Source organism: Helicoverpa zea, chromosome 8, assembly GCF_022581195.2.
Source record: "Helicoverpa zea isolate HzStark_Cry1AcR chromosome 8, ilHelZeax1.1, whole genome shotgun sequence".
Lineage (NCBI taxonomy): Eukaryota > Metazoa > Arthropoda > Insecta > Lepidoptera > Noctuidae > Helicoverpa > Helicoverpa zea.
Window position 1 is genome coordinate 2,004,087 of NC_061459.1, and position 22,401 is coordinate 2,026,487.

Consider the following 22,401-nt stretch of genomic DNA (forward strand, 5'->3'; position numbering starts at 1 on the left):
CCATTTGCCATGGCATGCAAATATTTGTAAAATTAATTTGACTAAAAAATAAACATTTTCTACTTAAAATCTAATATTTTTTCATCAAGTTCTCTTCCCAGATCTTTGGCAATTTATTATACATGATAGTTGTCATACAAAAAGTAAAAAGTTCAGAGAAAAGCAATTGTAGTTCAAACTCCTTAGAGTACCCATATATTGCAGACTATTACAGTTGGACAATAGTTGACCCGAAGATGGGCAAAAAAAAAACTTTAATTAATCAAAATTTTGAGTTGGTCTGATACTAGCTACATACCTGATCTTTGTAATATGCATACCACCATTCATCTTCATACTGATTTATAAGTCCAAACAAACTATCGGCCGATCAAAAGTTTGCAGTGTCCGAGTACTCTTAAGTATAGTTAACAGAGATATATTATTATTGCAATCAAAGTTTGTTTGACCTCAGGGATTGTTATGAAATATTCGGTGGCGCTTCTTCGTTTTACTAAAGTAATATCCACTTTAAGTTAGTATTTGCATACAACTTGTGTGCTTGAGTAAGTTTCTAGGACTTTGTGTTACATAATACGCTTATTGAGTATAAGTTTAACCTACTAGTGGTTTTAACCGAGCTTGGCTTTACACAAGTGGTGACAGACAAACCTTCTGACTTTACGCATCCGGACTAAAACATGTCAAAAATTAAAAGAAAATTCTTGCATACAAATAATATTATGGTTCATAAATTGACTCGGAGATATTTACTTTCTACTAAGAATATTAAAGGGGCTGTCAATTCATCAATGCATCCAATTTCAATGATATCAGTGCATTAGTTTAGGCGTGGAAGTGCGACAGACTCACAGACAGATACTTCCAAACTTTAACCTTTATAATTTAGTAATATAGAAAGTTTAATTTACATACCTTTTGTAGTTTCTTCGTGTACCACTTCTTGCAGCATATTTCAGCTGAATTACTTTTGATGATCGGCGTCGTTGGTATCAGGTGATTGCTTTTACAACTGGTTACTGTTGACAAAGAAATATAACATTATATATAATTAACAAAAAATAATATCTAGGGTTCAGGGAGATACATACTTAAAGTTTGTTATACCACTTAAAATGTGGGCTAGTTTAGAGAGATATGGTTAATAATTTAAGTTGATGAGAAATTGGCACAATGGTGCCAGTTCAAAATTATTCATAGCTTTTTCAATAAATTGGACGGTCTAAAAGTAGATAGTAATGATAGAACTTTTCTAATCAGAACAAAAGTTCTAAAGATTAGCGCGTTCTAACAAACAAACTCTTCAGCTTTATAATAGTAGGTACTATAGTAGTGTTACATAGAAAATCGTCTTATTTCCTTTTTTAGCTATTATTGCTTTGGAATTAAGTATTTATACTATAATAACCTCCTACGCGAGTCAACGCCCGCCTATTCATGGTACCTACAAGAGTTTATAAACTAAATATAATACATATCCAAGACACTGAGAAGCCTAAAAACTTTCCTAATACTATTTTATCGTAATACTGGCTTCTGTCAGCGGTTTCACCCGCATCCAGTAGGAACCACGGCACGAACCCGGATAAATAGTAGCCTTTCTCGATGAATGGGCTATCTAACACTGATAGAATATTTCAAATCGGTCCAGTAGTTCTTGAGGTTAGCGCGTTCAAACAAACAAACTCTTCAGCTTTATATATTAGTATAGATTCTCTTACACACACCCACAACTATAAACCCTATTTATAATTGATAATTAACAATACCGTATCAACATTACAAACGCAAAAAATACATAATATTCCATTATACTTAACTAAAAAAATATATTTATAAGTTCCATTAATGAACGACCCACACGTTCAGGATCAATTATTCTATAATTGTTTATAAAGGTAGGTGTCCACTGTAACGTAATGGCGGATTCACACTGCTGCGGAGAATTAATGGACAGAATACCAACACTGATCGGGTTACAGGCGTGGAAACGCGAACACATTCTTGTTCACGCCTACTCACGAGGATTCTCGCCTCAAATGTGGAGCCGCCATTACGAACACATGGTACTGTACTGTAGAGGTTCCATGTCTGTTTAAATTAATGACGGTGCAAAAAGCGGACAAAAAATTAAAAGATATGCCTTTTAAATGAGAATAGTTAAGCTTTTGATTTAGAATATGTCAATTTTGGCAATAAGGCCAATAAACTGTAGTTTAAAGTAAAAAGATTTTCATTTATATGAATCCCCGAGGATCCTAGTACCCGAGCAAGCTAAGCTTTCCAGTACCTATGCCTTAATATCGATAGATAGGAGCAAACTATTAAGGGTCTTCCCGTGTATTATATTACACAACCGCATAGTTTGCATATTAAGGATACAAGTATAGAAGATACCGAAGGTGTGACCTAAATAAATTACGATAATTATGGTACGTTCTATGGAAAATATGTTTGTTTGAAAAGGCCGGTGGTGGACGGGTAGCTAAAGGATAATTTACAAAGCTTACAAAAACTGTGCAAGTGTGCTTTGCTAGAGTGGTCGGGCGTTACAGTCTAGTGGTCGAGTACCTTTACTATACTTACAGGAAAACATTCTGAGAACAGCTACGTTAATGTAAATTAAAATGTGTTTTTCTAATCGTTAAAGCGCTTTCTGCGAATTAAATAAATTGCTATTACGGAAAGAAAAACATTTTGATAGGTCAATTACTGACACTAGAGTGCGCGTTATGTAAGAAACTATATTTACGTAGTACCTTTTGTTTTTTATTTTGTACTACCTATCCTCAACAAAATTATGGTTAAAAAAATTATGGCTACCCACCCACGTCCGATCATCGATGACCAATTTTATGTAGGACAAAAAATGAAAACATTTATAGCAAGAGTGCAATATACACGTCCTATAAAAAGTTGTTTGGTAGCAAAAGAAAATCCTAAACAAAACGTCCAACAAAAAATCCATCCGATTATTAATTATATCCTACAAAAAGTCTGACGTGGCAAAGTCATTTCAGCAAGAATTCCGTCCTACGTGTGCACGAATTGGCGGAATTCGCTTGTCAGTTGACATTAATAATGTCATGGAAATGTCAGTTCATGCGAATATGTCTTTATGTATAAAGAACTTATCGTATTCGCACATCGATATATATGTACTACGTACTAGATAGAACGTTCCGAACAAAAAGCTTACCACACTGAACTGCACTGCAGACTATGCAGTGCCCAAAATGGCAAATCAGAGCGATTTTGACACCTGCGTCAGATGGATGTCTATGAAACTACAATTATAAAATAGAAAATACATTTCAAGGTATAAACTTACACGTATAAACTATTCGAGAGTCAAGTTAGTAAAATTACACGCTGTTCATGCTATTACAACGCTTGTATATCATACTTTTCATTTACAATTCAATTTTACAAATATGCATTAATTTGTTCCCGCCCGCCATCTTGAATTATGGATTAAGAAAATCGTGCAGAAACAAATGTGCCATAAAACTAGCAGTAGGTAAAATATCAATGAAAACAGACTTCACTTTGTCATGGTATGTTCTTACTTTCAAGAAAAAATAATTAAATTCGCGAAAATTTGTGATAGCCCTCTTAAGAAAAAAAACATCGTAATTAATATTAAAAACCCTAAAAATAAGTTCCTGGTTTTAATATATTACATGATTTTGCATTCAATTAGATATAAATAAACTTTTTGATATATTACATGATTTTGAATTCACTTAGATATAAACTTTTTGAGTAATGAAAAATGTAGGCAAAATACGAGCGACACTTCTGCAATTAACATCAATGAGGATGACTACATGTCACAATACGTCAACGAAATGTCAACAGACGACATAGCGGGTAAATTATTTGTATGGATGTTCTTGTCTATCGCTAGAATATATGTCAATGTATTCGCACCATTTCACGCTGCGTCGCTACCATAAGTCACGTATGTCATATTACGATTACCTACTTATGTAGGACGTTTCTATAGGTAAGTATCGATTGCCTTTTGTTTTTGCGTCGCGCCGCGCCTCTTCGAGATCGCTCACATAGGACCCACTGTAACATTTTGAAAACTACACAATTCCAAAACAATGAAAAACGCATAGAAGTAATATAGAGGAATTTTAACCGGAACAATAACATACACAAAAGTATCTACTCACAAAAATAAGGGCTAAACCGTAAAAAGTTTGAGTTTCAATATAATCCTATCAGGTACCTACTTTATCGTGCTCATGCAAAAAGGGAACTTCCACTTCACAGATTTATTTGCGATATTTATCGTTTTTCGGAAGGAGTGCGAATACGTACTCGTCATTTACGATTCAGAAGCTTTGGACCCAAATCCTCTATATAGGATTTAGGATTACCTTCAAGAGGGGAGTATAGGTACTGCTACTACTGAGGGAATGAGGTAATGCTAAGATTCGATTTGCGTATGAGACAAGACATCGTATAAGGCGCTTAGATGGATTACGTAGGTTCTAGAACATATGCTCGTTAGGCGTAAATGCTCCTTATAATTAACTGTTACTGGAATAAGATAGAGCAAAATATGAATACATACCTAATAAATTCAATAAATGCACCTGTATATTGGTAAAAAAAGCGCTCTTCGTCCTGTTCTCTATCAAAACTAATTTCTGTGACAGGGTCCATAATTGTACCAACTGTTGCACATTACGTCATGGAATGTCGTATAGATAAAATATTGACCCGTGCGAAGCCAGGGCGGGTCACAAGCATTCAATAAGGTTACCTAATACATATATTGACAATGGGTCGCTACGTGCTCCAGGACATGGCTTGTTATCCCACTATTCCCTGTGATTCACTTTAGAGGTAACTTACAACATTTTTACGCTTAGTCAGAAATCTCTTGCTTGAGTAGATTGCAATCTAGGAAGGGACAGAATTTTTATGGATTGTAACAACATACAAATAGCGTTCTTCGGTCTACTGGACACTGATCTATTAAATAACAGGTAGTGTTACTATTGTATGTATGTCTCCATCAGACCACGGGACCATAGAGATTTTTGGGAGGCAAACGTGGGGGCAAAGCCAACACGCTGAAACTCCTTTGAGACAACTTTATGCAATGGTGACATAAATATTATTATTATTCTATTAGTGTGTCTGTTATGTACCAATGGCCAAAGAAGACAATTCTAGGAAGAGAAGGCATCCTAAAGGATATTTTTTAAACTACAGGAACACTATCCAAAAGTTTTAAGTCGCAAAGTATGACCCTAAATTACAGCAGAACTTACTACACTCAAGTTTCATTCCTTGTCATAATACTTGCCATATAAAATGCTCTGAAAGCGTGACACTACACGTGCCGTTTGAACTTGACACTTATTGTAGCTCGGTTGTGCAGCGTAGGTAGTTTAGGTAAAACAATAACCTCAAACGGTCTGAAATAGAGACTTTTCAAGATAAGTGTGCATTTCTTGGGATATTTGATTTAATAATCCACCTTTAATATGTGTCTTTATGATTGTTTTTAGACTAATTGTATGCGTTCATAAAGCTCATAGATCTGGTCATTCAGAGTACACAGTCGACCGACAGTAAACCCGATGATTGTCAATTGTTTTTAAAGAAAATCTTGATTCCAATCAAAGTTTTCGGTAGGTCAAATATTGGGTAAATATCTGATCTTTGTATTGTCCATACTACCATACATCTTCATACTGAATTATGAGTCCAAACCTAACTACTGGCCAATTAAAAGTTTGCAGTATGCTGATACTTTAAAAGTTCAGCAAAAATTGATTAAAATATTGAGAGGATCAGGATGGCTGAAATTAAATTCTAGAATTTAATTCGATATCCAGGTATTCAATATAAAACGCCAATTTCTTCCACTGTTAGCAAAGAAAAAGTGTCTACACCAGCATTCTATTTACATAATTGTATAAAAAATCCATTCCACGCAGATATCGGCTTCTTAAAGAGACGGAAAACAATTTATTGGATAGGTATAGAAGTGTAATATAATAAAGAAGAAACATTTTTTGTTCGTTTGTTTGTTTTTTAGATTCCGAAACTACTGAATTGATTGAAAAAAATACTTCACAGGTGGGAAGCTACGCTCTTAAATCGCGCTAGTATTTAATACTACTTATATATTATTAATTTTATAAATGGCTAGTATTTAATGGGCAGGTACAGAACAAAAAAAAGTCAAGGTATTAACGTTTAATATTGCGCATTGTTTTGCCGCTGATGCATGGGGGTTTTCCATCGTTCAATTAATTAAAGCTGTCAGTTCACCCACGACAGAAAAATATTGACTTGTTAAAGTAAACACACCCCCTCTAGCGTGTAAACGTAATTGTCCAGACTTCCTACTTAAAGTTAATTAATGTGTGTCTGTTTGATTCGCGTCGGGAAAAAGACTGTTTCTTACCAAATAAAAACTAGCACTACCTATGCTCTGAGATTTTTCTTCTGAAATAATCTGTGTCTTCAAAAGCCGGTCAGAAATATTTATAGGTACAAATGTAGGTAAATGTGAAAATGCTATTTTTAGCACACCCTAATTTAGCCAATTTATTTTAAAACCACTGTTATAGGGTGAGCGAGCCTTTTACCATTAATGAAACACAAATTCAATTGCAAGGAATTACGCACGACTAGCCGATCCAAATACGGATTCTAATTAACAGCGCTTTTACATTGGGGGATTTGGTCATGCGTAGCTAAGGCAACACTACACTAGATAGATGGTTGATTTGGCCAAGGTTTCAAAGTCAAATAATTTATTTCATTTAGGTCTTTACGAGCTCTTATGAATGACAAAAATATATAATATAAATAAGTTTGATTCTAGTTGCTGGGAAGCAGTTGATGCGGGTTGCTGAAGATCGAGTAAAGTAGGGGAGGCCTTTGTCCAGCAGTGGACGTTTTTCGGATGACCCGACGACGTAGCCAAACCGACCGTTTACCTACGTTCGATTCTTTAAAAGCGGCAACAATCTGTCGGGTGGTTTTAAAAATCATATTTGTACTGGTAGGATGTCACTTGATTAAGTATATCTTAGACACCAATAACTGTGTTTCACGTTAAACTAAGTAAAAAGTAAGTTAAGTGTAAGTCCCGGCTGCCATTGAACATCCGTTACGGGAAGTCAGAAGCCAGTAAGTCTAACTCCAGTCTAACCAACGGTAATGGGTTGCCCGGGTAACTGGGTTGATAGGGCAGTCGCTCCTTGTAAAGTACTGGTACTTAGCTATATCCGGTTAGACCGGAAGCCGACCCCAACATAGTTGGGAAAAAGGCTCGGAGGATGATAATTTTACATATCACATTTATGTATACTGGTAGTTGTCAATTAATTGCTGTTGTGCATATACGCGCGACCCGTATTGGTATAAGGCCCGTACGAGCGTAAAGTCCGTCAGTGACAACGGATATGGAAACCAAATACGGTTTCTAAATAAATCCTATTTTGCTAAATTACGGCATCAGTACATGCGACATGCATGAAAGTAGTACAACATCCAGTATCCAAGCCAACGGCATTTGTGTTGTCTCACAGAATTTGCGCTACTTATATTTCCTAACATTTTATCCTATTTTACTGAAAGCTGAATAGAAATGGGGTAATATTTCAGAATGACATGCAATTTCCCTAACTGCTATTATTATTGACTTTCCCATTAAACGCTCCTTTCAATGTTAATTTGAAAGGAATTAATATGCAAGTCATAATTGTTGACCCAAAAAATTAACTGCCTCTTTCATTATGTTTTGATTAAGTGCTTTGACCTTGTTTTGAAAGGTAATCATTTAAAGATGTTTTATATTTTCTTTCAAATACAAAGTTTAATATTTTTGAACTAAGAGAGTAAAAGTAGGTCCAATTTCGGTAGTTATCTTGTAAAAACGTTTTTATACAAATAAAATAAAATGTTTTAGATATAAAGTCAAATATAATTGAAAAATAAACTCTTCCTTTTAATAAGTTAGAAAAAAAAAAACATCCAATAATGAATTTCCTCGGTTCGCAGTCTTCAGTAATAAACTTAAGAGCTTAGCTCTTGTCGATACAGCAGTTTTCATTCCCGCAAGAAACCTGCGTAAAATTCCAACGTTATTTTCATGTTGTAAAATTTAAAATAAAAGGCTTTACGAGCTTAGTACTTATTAAAATACTTTTTTTACTGACATAACAACCAAATCCCTATAATACTGAATTGAAACGATTGAGCATTGCCATCCAACGTGACAATGCTGCCAGCCTTTTGGGTACATTACTGAGTGACAGCGAGTTTTACAAATAAATCTACAGGTATTAGTAAAAAGAAAAAAATGAAAATAATACTAAAAACATTTTTGTTAAGTATCTAAGAATTTTTTCATAAACATGTCATCGAATTTTAAATAAATAAAAACGATCGTTGAAAACATGACAAGTCAAGAGGACCATGAAATTGATTAATGGATATAAACTTCAGTAAATCAACGCTTGTCTAATTCAGACATATGTTTTCTGTTTCTGACAGGTACGATGTGGGTCAGACGTTTGTGGCAAAAAAACAATGTTCTGTAGCTAGAGAAAATGATTGTTTATTTAGTGTGAGATTCTAGGGTCGCTAGACATTACTTATTTTCTCACTAATGGAACCTATTCGGAGGGTGACTGTATGCTTACTATTGTTCGTAAATTACCAACGGTCAATTCACACAATATTTAAGTGGTAGTCACTTTTTTTACTACCTAAGCGGTAAAGGAACTAGGAAGATAGCAAGCAATTGTTGGATGTTTACTTTCTTTTAAGGGCTTAATATTCTAAATCCTTAATGGCTATTTTTAACGAAAATCTTATACTTTGATAAAAACCAAGCATGGGGATTTGATTTGGAAGTCCTGTGTTGAAGTGAAAAAGTTAAGTAAAAACTTTATTTTAACTTTCCCGTGAGTACTACCTACGTCTACCTAAAAAAATATCCTATACTAACAAAAAAATGCTATATGCATCCCAAATATATGCTGTAGGTACACAAAATATGAAGATTACATTGAATATTCACGTTGGAACCAAAACAAAGGGAGGAGTTATCATATTTTCGCATACGTTACAGTTTTTGAGTTATTTGTTGGGCAAAAACAATAATAGCTGACATACTTGTGTTTGAATTACATTGTATATTAATATCACAATACATATTCATTTTATTTATTCAGAAATAAATAAATAAAATCAAATAAAAATAGCCTTTATTCTCTGACCTTTTGAAGTAAAATAACAATTCTTCTTAACAAACTTATAAGCTTATCTAAATACTTATTAATATATATGATACTATTAATATATTCAGAAATACATACTTATAAAAAAGCGGGATTGTTCGAAAGAGTAACCGTGGCTCAGGAACATAACAGCTCAGGAATAAACGCTACCAGAAAGAACACGATGGGTTTAAGTCAGTAAGAGTCTGACACTCCCTCTCGCTGCACCCACAGCGGGGGGAGTCAATTGATGATTCCCAATAAAAAACGTCCGAAGTACTAATTTTCTAGCTTACTGATTCTACGTTGCACCCCTAGCCTCATGTATACTCATTAATAAAAGGCTCTATGCAAAGATACGAGAGAAAACTCATTCCTATTAGCACGGTAATTAATTACGGTAAAGCTCCAAGGAATCTGAGACTGTTGGACGTCGGGACAAGATGAATGATAGTATTAGGTCGAGACTTGTTACCCTGGTACACATAGTGATGAAGCATTTTATAATAAGTAGGTAATTGGCTTTTTCCATCGGTTGAAATTAATTTTACAAAGAAACTTAATTTAGGGAAATTTCAAACAAAAATACACTGAAAAAAGTTTTGAGTAACAAATAACAAACAATTGAGTAACCTGTTACATAAAAATAGTGACTACATAACTATAGTTCTTATTAGACAAATTCAGTTTTGTTATTAGAGATCTGTTATTAGTAGCTCGACAAAAATGATAACTTCTTAACAAATTTATTATTCACGTTGTACCAAAGTGTTCTAGAATAAATAGCTTAATATGTGTATTATAAAACAAAAGTGTTATGTAAAAATAGCCACGTTTTATTGTTAGCGCGTACAAATCCGTTTGGTTAAAACTTGATCATGGGTTTGGTATAGTTCAGTTATTAGTAACATCACTATAATATTATTGTAACCAAACTATTTTGTTATTTGTAACTGAACTTTTCGGTTAAAAGTAACATAACTTTTTAGTTAGAGTGACTGCTCCGATCAGCCCGCGAAATTCAAATTTTCTTACGTTTTTTTGCAATTTGCAGGCCAGTGCTAGGTTGTATGTTGATTAAAATATTGTTCACGATTGTAAGACGTATGTAGTTACAGAACTAATAATCATCAAAAGCATCAGTACAATCCTCCAAGTTCTAAAAGGTCTAGCAATGACTTTGACCTTGAAAAAATCTTTTTTGCTAGACCTTTTAGAACTTGGAGGATTGTACTGATGCTTTTGATGATTATTAGTTCTGTAACTACATACGTCTTACAATCGTGAACAATATTTTAATCAACATACAACCTAGCACTGGCCAGCAAATTGCAAAAAACGTAAGAAAATTTGAATTTCGCGGGCTACCCTGTAGCATCAGCCTGAAGTGTTTTTTTTTTCTTGTAGATTTTCATTTACCTACCTATAAGAAGTTTTAGCAAGATATATCCTGCCCCAAATCTTACCTACTATGGTATTCATTTCGGTTACAAACTTGAGATAGAATAAGAAAAACAAATTTGTTTTTTACAATTATATTTATTTATTAAGTATCAAATCAATTAATTTTAGTAGGAACTTATAATTAATTCAGACAAAGAGCTAGCACACTATACTAGCCAAACCTAGCTACATACACTATAATAGTATTTAAAATTCGATCATTTCCATTTTTCATCAGGTAATGTCTGTACAACTGGCAAATCTTCCACTGTATACAGCATTACTTGGTTGTTTGAGTCCGGAGTAGTATTAGAACACTGAAATATAAAATAATATCCTGATCAAACTCTAACATGGTTTTATATGACGACCACTGTCCGAGACAGTGACAGGGACTGATGGCTGAACATGCCTTCCAAAGCACAGGATAACCTATTGGACAGACAACAACCCTGGATTTGGTTCGGCCTGCATTATCCTAATCAAACTGGGAACAACTTCACAAAATGACTTTCATGCTCTAAGTATTTTCAATGGGATTCAATTCCACAACCTCTGGATCAGGTGCCAAAGCCCCAAACCACTAGACCACAGAGACAGTAATGAAATTAAAAAGTAATCATTACTAACATACATACATGAATTATAACATATATAAATGTTTTTATTAAATATTTTAATGTTAACTAGCAAATGTCACGCGATTTCACCCGTGTAGTTCCCGTTCCCGTACTATGGAGATAAACTATAGCCTATGTTACTCACGGTAAATGTAGCTTTCTAATTATAAAAGGATTTTTGAAATTGGTGCAGTAGTTTTTGAGTTTATTCATTACAAACATACACACACACACACACACACAGAAATACAAATCTTTTCGCTTTATAATATTAGTGTAGATTTAAATGACTAATTAAGTATTAATTGTTGTTATTATTACTTACAGTGTTCTCAAAAGCATTTGACATTATATTGGTCAAAAGTTTGATTTTTGTCGTCAGCTTAGCCCGGTGTCCAATAATTGGCACTAAGTCTTTCAAGTCAGCCTCTGACAACATTTGGAGAGTCTCCACATCAATGGATTCTTCTGAAATAATATGGATAAGTTTAGTCTTTTTATCTCCGCACTAAGTCAGTTAGTCAGCTTGTTTACTAGTACCACGGGACTTTTCTTAATAAAAATAAGAGTTGGTTGGGAGAGGACAGGCCCTAGGTTATGTAGGTGCGGGGGTCAGTGGATCATCTTTGGGTGTGGTAGGTAGGCAGTTAATAATATCATACACTAGGAAAGCAAAAGACCTGCATAAATAGTCAAACAATAGCTCATAACAGTCCATTGCTGAACATATATACGTTCTCCAATACTGCAGAGTACTGTCATAATCTCCATGTTTGGAAGAAAACGCTGCTACCCTGCCGTTTCCTGGCCTACGAAGGTACCTATTAGGCGGTAAACCTTGACATCAGTCGCCTTGTGCGACACCCTGATGTGTAGTAGTATGGTGCTTGCTTTTCTACTTTTCGGCAAAGTAGCACTACGCATCAGAAGAATGCAAAAGTGCATCTAACGGGAAATGCCCTGTTTAAAATAGTGATTTAACGAATGAAACACTACCTATTGTCCTAATTATGTAAGAAATAGAAGTGAAAAACACTCACCCAAAAATTTTGGAATGTAAGCTTCCAATCCCCAAGACCGCAGATAGTCCGAGATCGTTTTCTCTGCCGCCTCGTCTACCGGCGGCGGCTCCATTCTTGAAATCTTCTTGACGTTGCTTGATGATATATGATTCATGCATAAAATCGAAAACGCCGGCTTTCCCGCTCGCCATAGACGATGCACATTGCACAACAGACACACATCCACTACCTAGACCTACACTCGCCTCGCAAGTACCTACTCGCAACGCAACACGAGAAGAACAGGTTTCTACAGGTTACTTCCGTGACCGTGTCTGATGCAACCAAAACGTTTTGTTATGCGCAGCATAACTTTATTCACCACCTATTATATTGCTGTATTATTGAGAACCAAAAATATTCTAAAACCAACATAATCAATATTAGTTGATCACAGCCAAATTTTTTGTTTAATTTTAGTAACTTTGCAAAACAAATCTCAACAATACTATTTAGCTGGTAACAAACTAATATAGCAGACTTGAAAAACAGCAACTATTCGTTAAAAAAATAGTTTTAGTTGGGTCAACTGTAAAGTCACAAGTGTGTAGAGTATAGCAAAACATATTATGTTGCAAAGTGCCGAAACCGAATTTTGTATTGGATAACATAAAATTTTGTAGCTTATAACCAACTCAAATAACAAAAATATTTTTGTAAAATGCAACAGAAGCAGTTGATCAATACGTAAATGAAATTCGTTTGTCTTTTATCAAGGTTTGGTTATTTGTGAATTAACTCAACTAGTTTTGTAAAATACTTTTTTCAGTGTATCGCCAAAAACAGTTTTTCAAAGTTTTAAAGCAGTAAACTATGAAGCGTACGTGGTTTGATATCAATATATTGGGTGTCACTCTTTATGCAATTTAAGGTGGGTGCTAAATATCTGAAAATATTTTCATGATTTATTGGAAATTGAGTGAACAAGAATATAATTCCCAAGGGAAGTACTATGATTATAAATTTAATACCTTACGTATAACGCCCAAAGAAGGTCATATAAAATAGTGTTTTTTTCACAAACAGCTTCTCAGTACAAAAACTGTTATTCAATCGACAATATTACGTAACTGACGAGCAGTAAAATAAGTCCTAAGAAGTACCTAATACCTACAGTTTATATTTCAATAACACAATATCTACTCACAATGTCGCTGCCACTTGAAGTTATGTTGAATCTCATGCCTCATCCCCCTCCACAGCTTGGTGACGATTAAGGAGTACGCAAATGACATGATGGAGATCGGTAGCAGCAGCAGGCCAGCATCTAAGCCAAGGTTGAAGGCGCGTTCTAACTCCAAGCTCGTCCAGACTTCCCGGCATTTGAAGGCTGCGAAAGAAAAAACGCAAATTAAAAGTTGACTTTAATTAGATTGTCTTATCGACCTGAGGAATCAGTGGAAGCGAGAGATTGAGGTAGGTTCAATTATATTTCAATAACCTATCTTTTTTTAATAGATAGATTGATTGAAAAGGAAGGTTTATATGCATAATAACATCCAGTAGCCGCAGCCGGGGCTAAAATTTTGACATTAGCCCCATACATTTTATCTGAAATTTTATAATAAGCAGACAACAGGATAGACTTGTTAACAGATGTGAAATGTCAAGAGTCACTTGTAAGAGGACCTTAGTATGGAGAAGGGCGGATGTTTATAGCATACAAATACAACTAAGCTCACATATGTGTACCTATCAGTTGCAATATAATATATTAGCTCATGTCTGCACACACACACACACACTCAAGGGAGTAGGGTCTAATGGACTGAGGTCATTATGAATGACCATGCGAGAATGACGTCATTAATCGGTACAGCATATGGATCAATACAACATCTATTGTAAGGTAGATATATGAAAAAAAGCAGTTTAAGTATGTCTGTAAGTACGATAATTGCCTGTTTAAACATTTATCTTAAAATTCATCGTAGGTAAAAGTCTTGAAAATTCCCACCCATATTTAATGCCTAGAATTGAAAATAAAAGGTAACTTCTTCACGATACTCCGAACGCATTTCTACAGAGGCATAACCAAGCCTTTACAATCTCCGTATTCCTTTTATAGCACGTCGATTTCCTGTCGAGAAAAGACTTCCATAGCTTTGAAAAAATATTGGCTGTTACGTCCATTATTGAATGGACTTTTTGCAGATACCCTCAGGTCACTGGGTCAGGACACAATGCAGAATGCTGTCGACTTTAATTGGATTGTCTTATCGACCTTAGAAATCAGTGGAAGCGATTGGAGGTTGAGGTAGGTTCAATTCTAGGAAAATACCAGAGAAGTTCTACTACAAATAAACAGGGTAATTTATTTTTTATAATTATGTACGGTTTGCAAAGCCGTTGTGTTTTCCTTTTTATTGGTGTTATTTTTAGTGCTGGTATTCTATAACGTTATGCCAAATTTATCCAATTATAACAAACAGTTATAAATACTATTTTTAATGCAATTTGCTTTTAGGGATGGTTCAAGGTTCTTTTAAATAAAACCACCCTTAAATATATTTTTATCGTTGATCTTGAGTCACAAAAAAAAAATGATAAAAATTCATAACGAGGTGCATCAAACCACTACAAATAATAAATCCCAGCGTTCCAAAGGTTCAAAAAGTACTTAACTTTTTCAAGTTTCATTTTACCCAAAAGGAAACTCCTTTGAAACTCAAAAGCCAAGGAACTTTTTGGACGTACTCTCGCGAAAAATTAGTTTGAGTAAAAGGATCCCGTATAAAGCAAAGAGTGTTTTAGTCACGGAGAATAAAATGACTAGCAGAGATGTCATAATGTAAAATCTTCAAAATGCAAGTGTTCGGGGGAAAAGGAACGTTACGAGCTCCGCCTTCATACGCCATCTTTAGAACCCGTCTGTTCGCTTTAAAACCATATCACCAATCTTTGAAGATTCGTCTTAATTTGACGAAGAAAATGAACGCCTTCTTAGTTCCAATATTGAACATCTCTACCGTACGTTACTTGACCTTCAAGAAGGCGCCTGACCTACATGCCTTATGGCATCTCCGATTTTTCATTCCTCCGTGGTTATAGTACTGAGCTTGCCAAGTCGGAAAAAATGGGGATTCGAGTGCACGGTACTGAATCATATCTGCACCATTACAGTCACTATTTTACCGAACCCGGCAGAAATGTAGCGAGCAAAAATATTATGAAGCCAGCGAGCGAAAGCCTAAACCGTCGAGCTACGTTATAAGTTCTTTTTATTTTTATTTGGGCACATTTTTGCTGGCAACTTTAAAATGAGTGTCCAGATATTTTTGAATTGAAACTCACAAATCAAAAATCAATGATCATTATTTAAAACTAAATGAAAAGAGTATTTTTATTAAAAATCTTGCCAAGCTTTTAAAATGCGAGAATTATTTTAAAGTTTCTAAGAATAGTCAAGTATCGCATAAACTATTGTATTGAATTTAAGAAGTATTGAAGAAACTTCAGATAAGTATTGCTCTAGTTCAGTAGTTCTATATGCATCTCGACGTGATTTACTGCATTCAATATTATATTTATAGCTTTCTTCAAAGCCATAAATATCGTAAGGCTTGACATACTACATAAAAGTTTATTGAAAACTTCGCTCTTATTGGCTATCCATTTCAGATCAGATTACTGAGAGTTAACACGAGGGTTTTAAAGCTACAGCTTGGCAAGCTTGTTAGTGACAGACCTATGAAATAAAGCCTTAAAGTGCTAGATGCATGACAGTAAAAGCAGTTTTCAGTAGTCGAAACTTATAAGCTGTGACTGGCACAGCCTGGTAAGCTCGTTAAGGAATCGTGGGGAGCGGGACGTAGGCAGCAGGAGTGATTACAGGGTCACGCGGAACAGTCTTGTCAGCTGTCATCGTCCCGCGCACTGCCTAAGTCCCGATCATCGGGTGGATCACGAAAGTGTCCTTAACGAGTTTGCCAGGCTGTAGAAGCTAGCCACAGCTTAGAAGTTTCGACTGCTATAAGCTACTTTAATACTCGGTATACATCTAGCACTTTAGGGCTTTATTTCAGAACATGCAGTAACTTCAGAGATTTGATGTCCCAAAATAGTACAAGAAAATATGCATCTCCACTACATCTAGAAAGGTCATAAAAATTCACCTATAAACCGCTCTTGTATGCAAGTTAACTTTTGTTTATTATTCTGGAGCAAGCATATTGTGGTACAGCAGAGTTTCAGAAATGATGGTCTTATGAAGGCATATAGTATGAAATAATGTGGCTTCTGTAAAACACATTAAATTGTACACTGTGGGGAGCGTAGAATTTTATACGGTAATTAAACATACAAAATTCAGCAACTGAAAATTTTAGTTTTATGTTTTCGAAGTTTTGTGGAAACTGCAGGCTTTAAAGATTAAGCAAGTACCTTTTAAATTTTATATCTTTGTTTTTATTTAGTTTTGAAGTGTTTTAAGGCATTTTACTGACTTAGCTATCAGATATTGCCAGACGCTTAGCGAACTTAAATGTTGTTTTTTTTTTTTTTTTCGATTCAGTGGTTTTTCGTTTACTTTTAATTTGATAAGTTCGATGATAGACAACGAATTTTCTTTCTTTTTTCAATTACCAGTATTATATGTCTTTCAAATTGAGTTACCTAAATGTAAACCTTTATCTAGAAAGATCGACTCTTTATCCAAATAATAAAGAAAAACAAAAGGCAATCAATTTTTGTTAATTAATTTATCAAAAAATTAATCATTAAAATAAAATGCCTCTATTGTATTTTTCTCAAATACGGAGGTAATACCTACCCTTACTTCATTGTACAATAAATAGGAAGTGCATATCGTCCCTTATAGTCCAGTCAATTTAGACATAAAAGTAGTGGTTAAATAACATTAATTCCCAGAAAGCTAAATTTTGGTGGAGAGCTTGGGTTTACCATTACAAATAAAATGTCAAAAGTCCCCATCGATCCCATGTGTGCGTCAAAAGTTATTCGAGGTCAAACGTCAAAATTTTAGGTTTTTTGGATTTTTCTCGAAAACGGTGAGTTTTATCAAAAAAAGACATCAGACCAAAGTTGTAGATCTTAAAATTATCTACAAAATGGTTCTTTGATTTTTTCTTTAGGATTTAGGCGTTTCGGATGGCAGGTTAAAACGGTGGGTTCTGGCTGTCAATTGCATATCTTTCGGTTTTAGCAGTGATGACGAGTTGCCAAAAACCCTTCGAGGACGGGTAACTCGCCGAGTACACTACCTCACATGTGGCTTGGAAATGTGTACAATTGTGCATGTCATGTATAATGTGAGTCTTAGAATCGCGATTTCTCGCGAATGGTTAATCCTAAGAAAAAAATCAAAGAACTATTTTATAGAGAATTTTAAGATCTACAACTTTGGTCTGATGTCTTTTTTTGATAAAACTCACCGTTTTCGAGAAAAATCCAAAAAACCTAAAATTTTGACGTTTGACCTCGAATAACTTTTGACGCACACGTGGGATCGATGAGGACTTTTGACATTTTATTTGTAATGGTAAACCCAAGCTCTCTACCAAAATTCAGCTTTCCGGGAATTTTTGTTATTTCAAATGTCTATTTTGACCGGGCTATTAGCTTACAACACCGCTCAAGTCGAAAATTGACGGTTTTCACATTTAAATGCCTTTGGATAGATTCGGTCACTGCGCGTCTAACCATTGGTCACATGATATTGATTTCGACCAATCAGATGCCGTAATTCGAAAAGTAGTAACAGCGCGCAAGTCGGTTGGCCTTTTAAAAAATACACAGTTTTCTTCGTCTCCTGTAAAGTTGTTAAAAATGACTTATGCGGTGTTGTTAGCTAAGGGACGATATGCACTTCCTATTTATTGTACAATGAAGTAAGGGTAGGTATTACCTCCGTATTTGAGAAAAATACAATAGAGGCATTTTATTTAATACCGACTTTATCCCGTACATCGTAGGTAATACAGACCGGAGACCAGGTACGTTTCTATCCCAATATTAATTCAAACTCCTGCTTCCGTGCTCCTACGAAAATAGCCCAAGTTATAGTTATAGTTGTCCAGACATTATACCTTACGTGTCGAGTGTACCAAGACTTGTGTATGTATGTCGAAATTATTAAATTTTAACCGACTTCAAAAAAGGAGGAGATTCCCAGTTTTGATATGGTTTTCAGCATATTATTTGTCAGACTTGAAAGGTAGAAGTCGGTTATATATTTTTGTAAAATTTGTAAAATAGAAGTTTTAAATATGCATCCATTAAATAAAGCTATTGGAAGGCAATGATGATAGTGAAAAAGCACAAAAAAAACTGAATATGATGAATGTAAGAAGAAAGCAAAGAAGATTGTGGCTGTTTCAAGGGCAAAAGCGCACGAGAAGATGTATGACTCCCTAGATAGCCCAGCTGGTCAAAATGACTTCTACCGATTGGTTAAATCTAGGGAGAAAATGACAAGAGATGTATGCCAGATAAAGTGTGTAAAGAATGGAGATGGAACGGTCCTTTCGAATGATGTGGAGATTAAAGGTAGGTGGAAGGAATATTTTGAAAGACTGATGAATGAAGAAAATGAGTGGAGCGGTGTGCTCCATCATAAAGCGGTGAACGAGGGCCTGGTAAGAAATGTATGTGAGGATGAGGTCAGAATAGCAGTGAATGGAATGAAGAATGGAAAAGCGATAGGGCCAGATGGAATACCAGTGGAAGTGTGGAAATTATTAAAGATGAATGGATGGAAATGGCTGGCTTTATTCTTCAATATGTTGTTGCAAGAGGAAACTATACCAGACGAGTGGTGCAATAGTTTCCTGGTGCCCATTTTTAAGAACAAGGGTGATGTGTTGAATTGCAACAACTATAGAGGAATAAAGCTAATGTCACATAGTATGAAAGTGTGGGAGAAAGTTATTGAAAGGAGGCTGAGAGAAGAGAGTGATATCGCACGAAATCAATTCGGTTTTATGCCTGGCCGGGGTACAACGGACGCTATATTCTGTATTCGCCAACTGTGCGAAAAGTACAGGGGTGCACACAAAAACTTGCATATGGTGTTCGTTAACCTCGAGAAGGCATATGACCGGGTGCCTCGTGAGGTTTTGTGGTGGGCCCTTGAGGAGAAAGGTATACCAGGGAAGTATGTGCAGTTGATTCGAGCGATGTACGGCAGATGCAGTACACAAGTCCGGTCCGCAGCGGGCACTACCGCCAGTTTCAGTGTAGGTGTTGGCTTACATCAGGGGTCGGCTCTCAGCCCGTACCTCTTCCTGCTGGTAATGGACGCGCTAACGGCAGATATACAGGAGGAGGCACCCTGGTGTATGCTTTTCGCCGATGACATTGTTCTGGTGGGGGAGAGTGGGCCAGAGGTCCAGAGTAGATTGGAGGCATGGCGGCTGAGACTGGAGACAGTAGGTTTAAAGGTTAGCAGGAGCAAAACCGAATACCTTCATTGTGATTTTGGTGGTATTTCAGGACCCATGACCATAACCCTAGCCGGCATACCCCTACCAGTTTGCTCCGACTTCCGGTACCTTGGTTCACTCGTCCAAAGTGACGGTGAGGTGAACAGGGACGTTACGCATCGGATCAATACTGGATGGATGAAGTGGCAACAGGTAACTATCGCTATCTGTGACCCGCGGATGCCCTTCAAACTGAAGGGCAAAATTTACAAATCCGTCATTAGACCTGTCGTCCTGTATGGATCGGAGTGTTGGGCATTGAAAAAGAGGGATGAGAAGAGAGTGCATGTAGCAGAAATGAGAATGCTGAGATGGATGTGTGGTGTTACAAGAATGGATAAAGTGAAGAATGATTACATTAGAGGAAGTCTGAAAGTAGCGCCAGTTACAGAAAAGATGAGAAGTAGAAGATTGTCGTGGTATGGGCATGTAATGAGGAGGGATGATACGCATGCAACAAAGTGTGTGCTAGGTATGAATGTAGATGGATGGAGAGGAAGAGGAAGACCTAAGAAAAGATGGATGGATTGCCTGAAAGATGATATGAATAGGAAGGGAGTGTCAATATGACGAGTGACAGGGGAAAATGAAAGAAAATGACATATTGCGCCGACCCCAAGTAAAATTTGGGAACAGGGCAGGAGAAAGAAGAAGAAGAAATAAAGCTATTAAATCGTTTAACCTGTAAAATCGAATCACCTTATTGAACATGATTGTATAACAATATGAGTGGTATAATACACAAATATTAGAGATATAATACAATAATACATAATAATAACTAAGCAATTTCCTCTTATAAAATTCAACCTAAAATTCTTGCCAATATCCAGAATATTGAAAATTTGAATAATCCATTCGTTGATATTACCTAATATTTTTATGTCGGCTAGGAAAACGCGCCTTGAGGCTGCTTAACCTAGCTCCTCAGAAAAACTTGGTAAATTTTTGTTATATAGTAGCCCTAGGCATGGAATATCTCTAAGTTATTGTTACGTGAAAATGGACGAACCAATAAGCACGTTGTTGTTTTATGTCTGAAGGATCTACTGGGAAAGTATATGTATCCTGAGAACCTAGGTAGGAAAGAAAATGACTAAGAATTTTTATTACATAACACAATACAAGTTTTCAAGAAGTTAATGTTCACTTTGCCTGTGAGTTTTTATTAATTGCCCTAATGGGAAAATTGTTAGTGTTAACTAGAACATACCAGAAGAGATATATTGACTTGACGACCTCTATGGCGCAATGGTCACCAAGCCGGACTGCCGAATCTGAGGTCCCGGGTTCGGTCGACATTTGTGTGATGAGCATGCTTGTTGGCCGTGGTCTGGGTGTTAAAATATGTATTTATAAATATGTATATGTGTAGCTATATGTAGTTTATCAGTTGTGTTAGCACCCATAACACAAGTTAATTAATAACTTACCATGGGGCTAACCAACCGTGTGTGAAAAGGTGTCCCGACATTATTATTTTTTATTATATATATGCGTGTATACGTCACGGTGATCCGAATCTTGCCTAAAATAGGTATATATAAGATATATAATATATGAGAGAATCAAATTAGAAAATTCTAATCTCCAGTATAATTTTACAAAGAAAACACTATGAACAACTAATCTAATGAATTTGTCAGATAACTTCTCAAAAATAAAACGTAGTTTAGGGACGAAAATTTAAATATACACACGTCCTCTCCACGGAAGTTTGTCATTAACCAAGTTTTATATAAAAAGTTCAGTTAGAAGGAGTTATAATGAAATTCCTTTTTCGAGTCCAATAACATACTTTGTTCAGTATCATCGGAATAACAGAGAAGACACATAGGTACATAAAAAATAAACCTTCTTTGTATTGCATTAAAGCACAACATTGATTGTGGGTTACTAAAGTTCCTTTAATCGCATATAAAAAGTAGCCTTATAGCTTTTTCAATAGAATATTAGTGGAACTTTAAAATATTTTCTTCAATTTGTATCAACCGTTCCCTAGATTAATGTGCCCCACTAAACAAACTATTCCATTCAGTAATGTAATAGTGTGACTAAATAATTGAGGTACAAATATAATGAGCACTACCCCAACATTATTTCACGTCAACCGCAGGAACTATAAATTAAATGATAGGAATCAATTAAGAGCACACTGCAAACTTTTAGTCGGCCAATAGTTTGTTTTGGCTCATCGGTATGAAGATGATCAGAAGTACGCACAACATAAACATAAGGCAGATTTTTTATTATTTAGCTGTATTAGACTGATTGAAAACTTTGATTAGATCAAGATTTTATTTTTGAGAAATTGCCAGCCGTCGGGTCAACTGTAGGCCGACTAAAAGTTTGTAGTATGCGGGTGCTTTTAAGCAATTGAATACCAGTGGCAAACCTCAACGTATAGGCATAGTTAATTGTAAAATACAGATGTGAACCATTAATTAATTTTACATCACACTAAGAGTCATCTGGTATTCATTGATTTTGGCATAACCTTCGATATTAGATTGGACCCATATTCTAAATTATAGTAATACGTATGTAGGCTACTAATGGGAAAGTCTGT

At 35.5% G+C, this 22,401-nt stretch overlaps 2 protein-coding genes across 3 annotated transcripts in view; both read right to left on the bottom strand.

The window, feature by feature from the left end:
* Nucleotides 1-22,401, bottom strand: part of LOC124632518 (gastrin/cholecystokinin type B receptor-like) — a 130,835-nt gene that overhangs the window by 55,061 nt on the left and 53,373 nt on the right. Inside the window, exons 4-5 of the mRNA XM_047167376.1 lie at nt 13,538-13,720; nt 916-1,019 (exon numbers count right to left, since the gene is read on the bottom strand). Coding sequence (XP_047023332.1) covers nt 916-1,019; nt 13,538-13,720 — 287 coding nt within the window. The remainder of the gene's footprint in view (nt 1-915; nt 1,020-13,537; nt 13,721-22,401) is intronic.
* Nucleotides 10,790-13,135, bottom strand: LOC124632519. 2 transcript variants are annotated; one of them, XM_047167378.1, is made up of 3 exons: nt 12,370-13,135; nt 11,655-11,794; nt 10,790-11,026 (listed from the first exon to the last, which is right to left on the bottom strand). In XM_047167378.1, exons 1-3 carry the CDS (start codon nt 12,503-12,505, stop codon nt 10,928-10,930), a joined length of 375 nt encoding a protein of 124 aa, XP_047023334.1. In that variant the 5' UTR covers nt 12,506-13,135; the 3' UTR covers nt 10,790-10,927. The 2 variants fall into 2 exon arrangements, with proteins under 2 accessions (XP_047023334.1, XP_047023335.1); XM_047167379.1 differs by having other exon boundaries at nt 11,655-11,797; nt 12,370-13,124.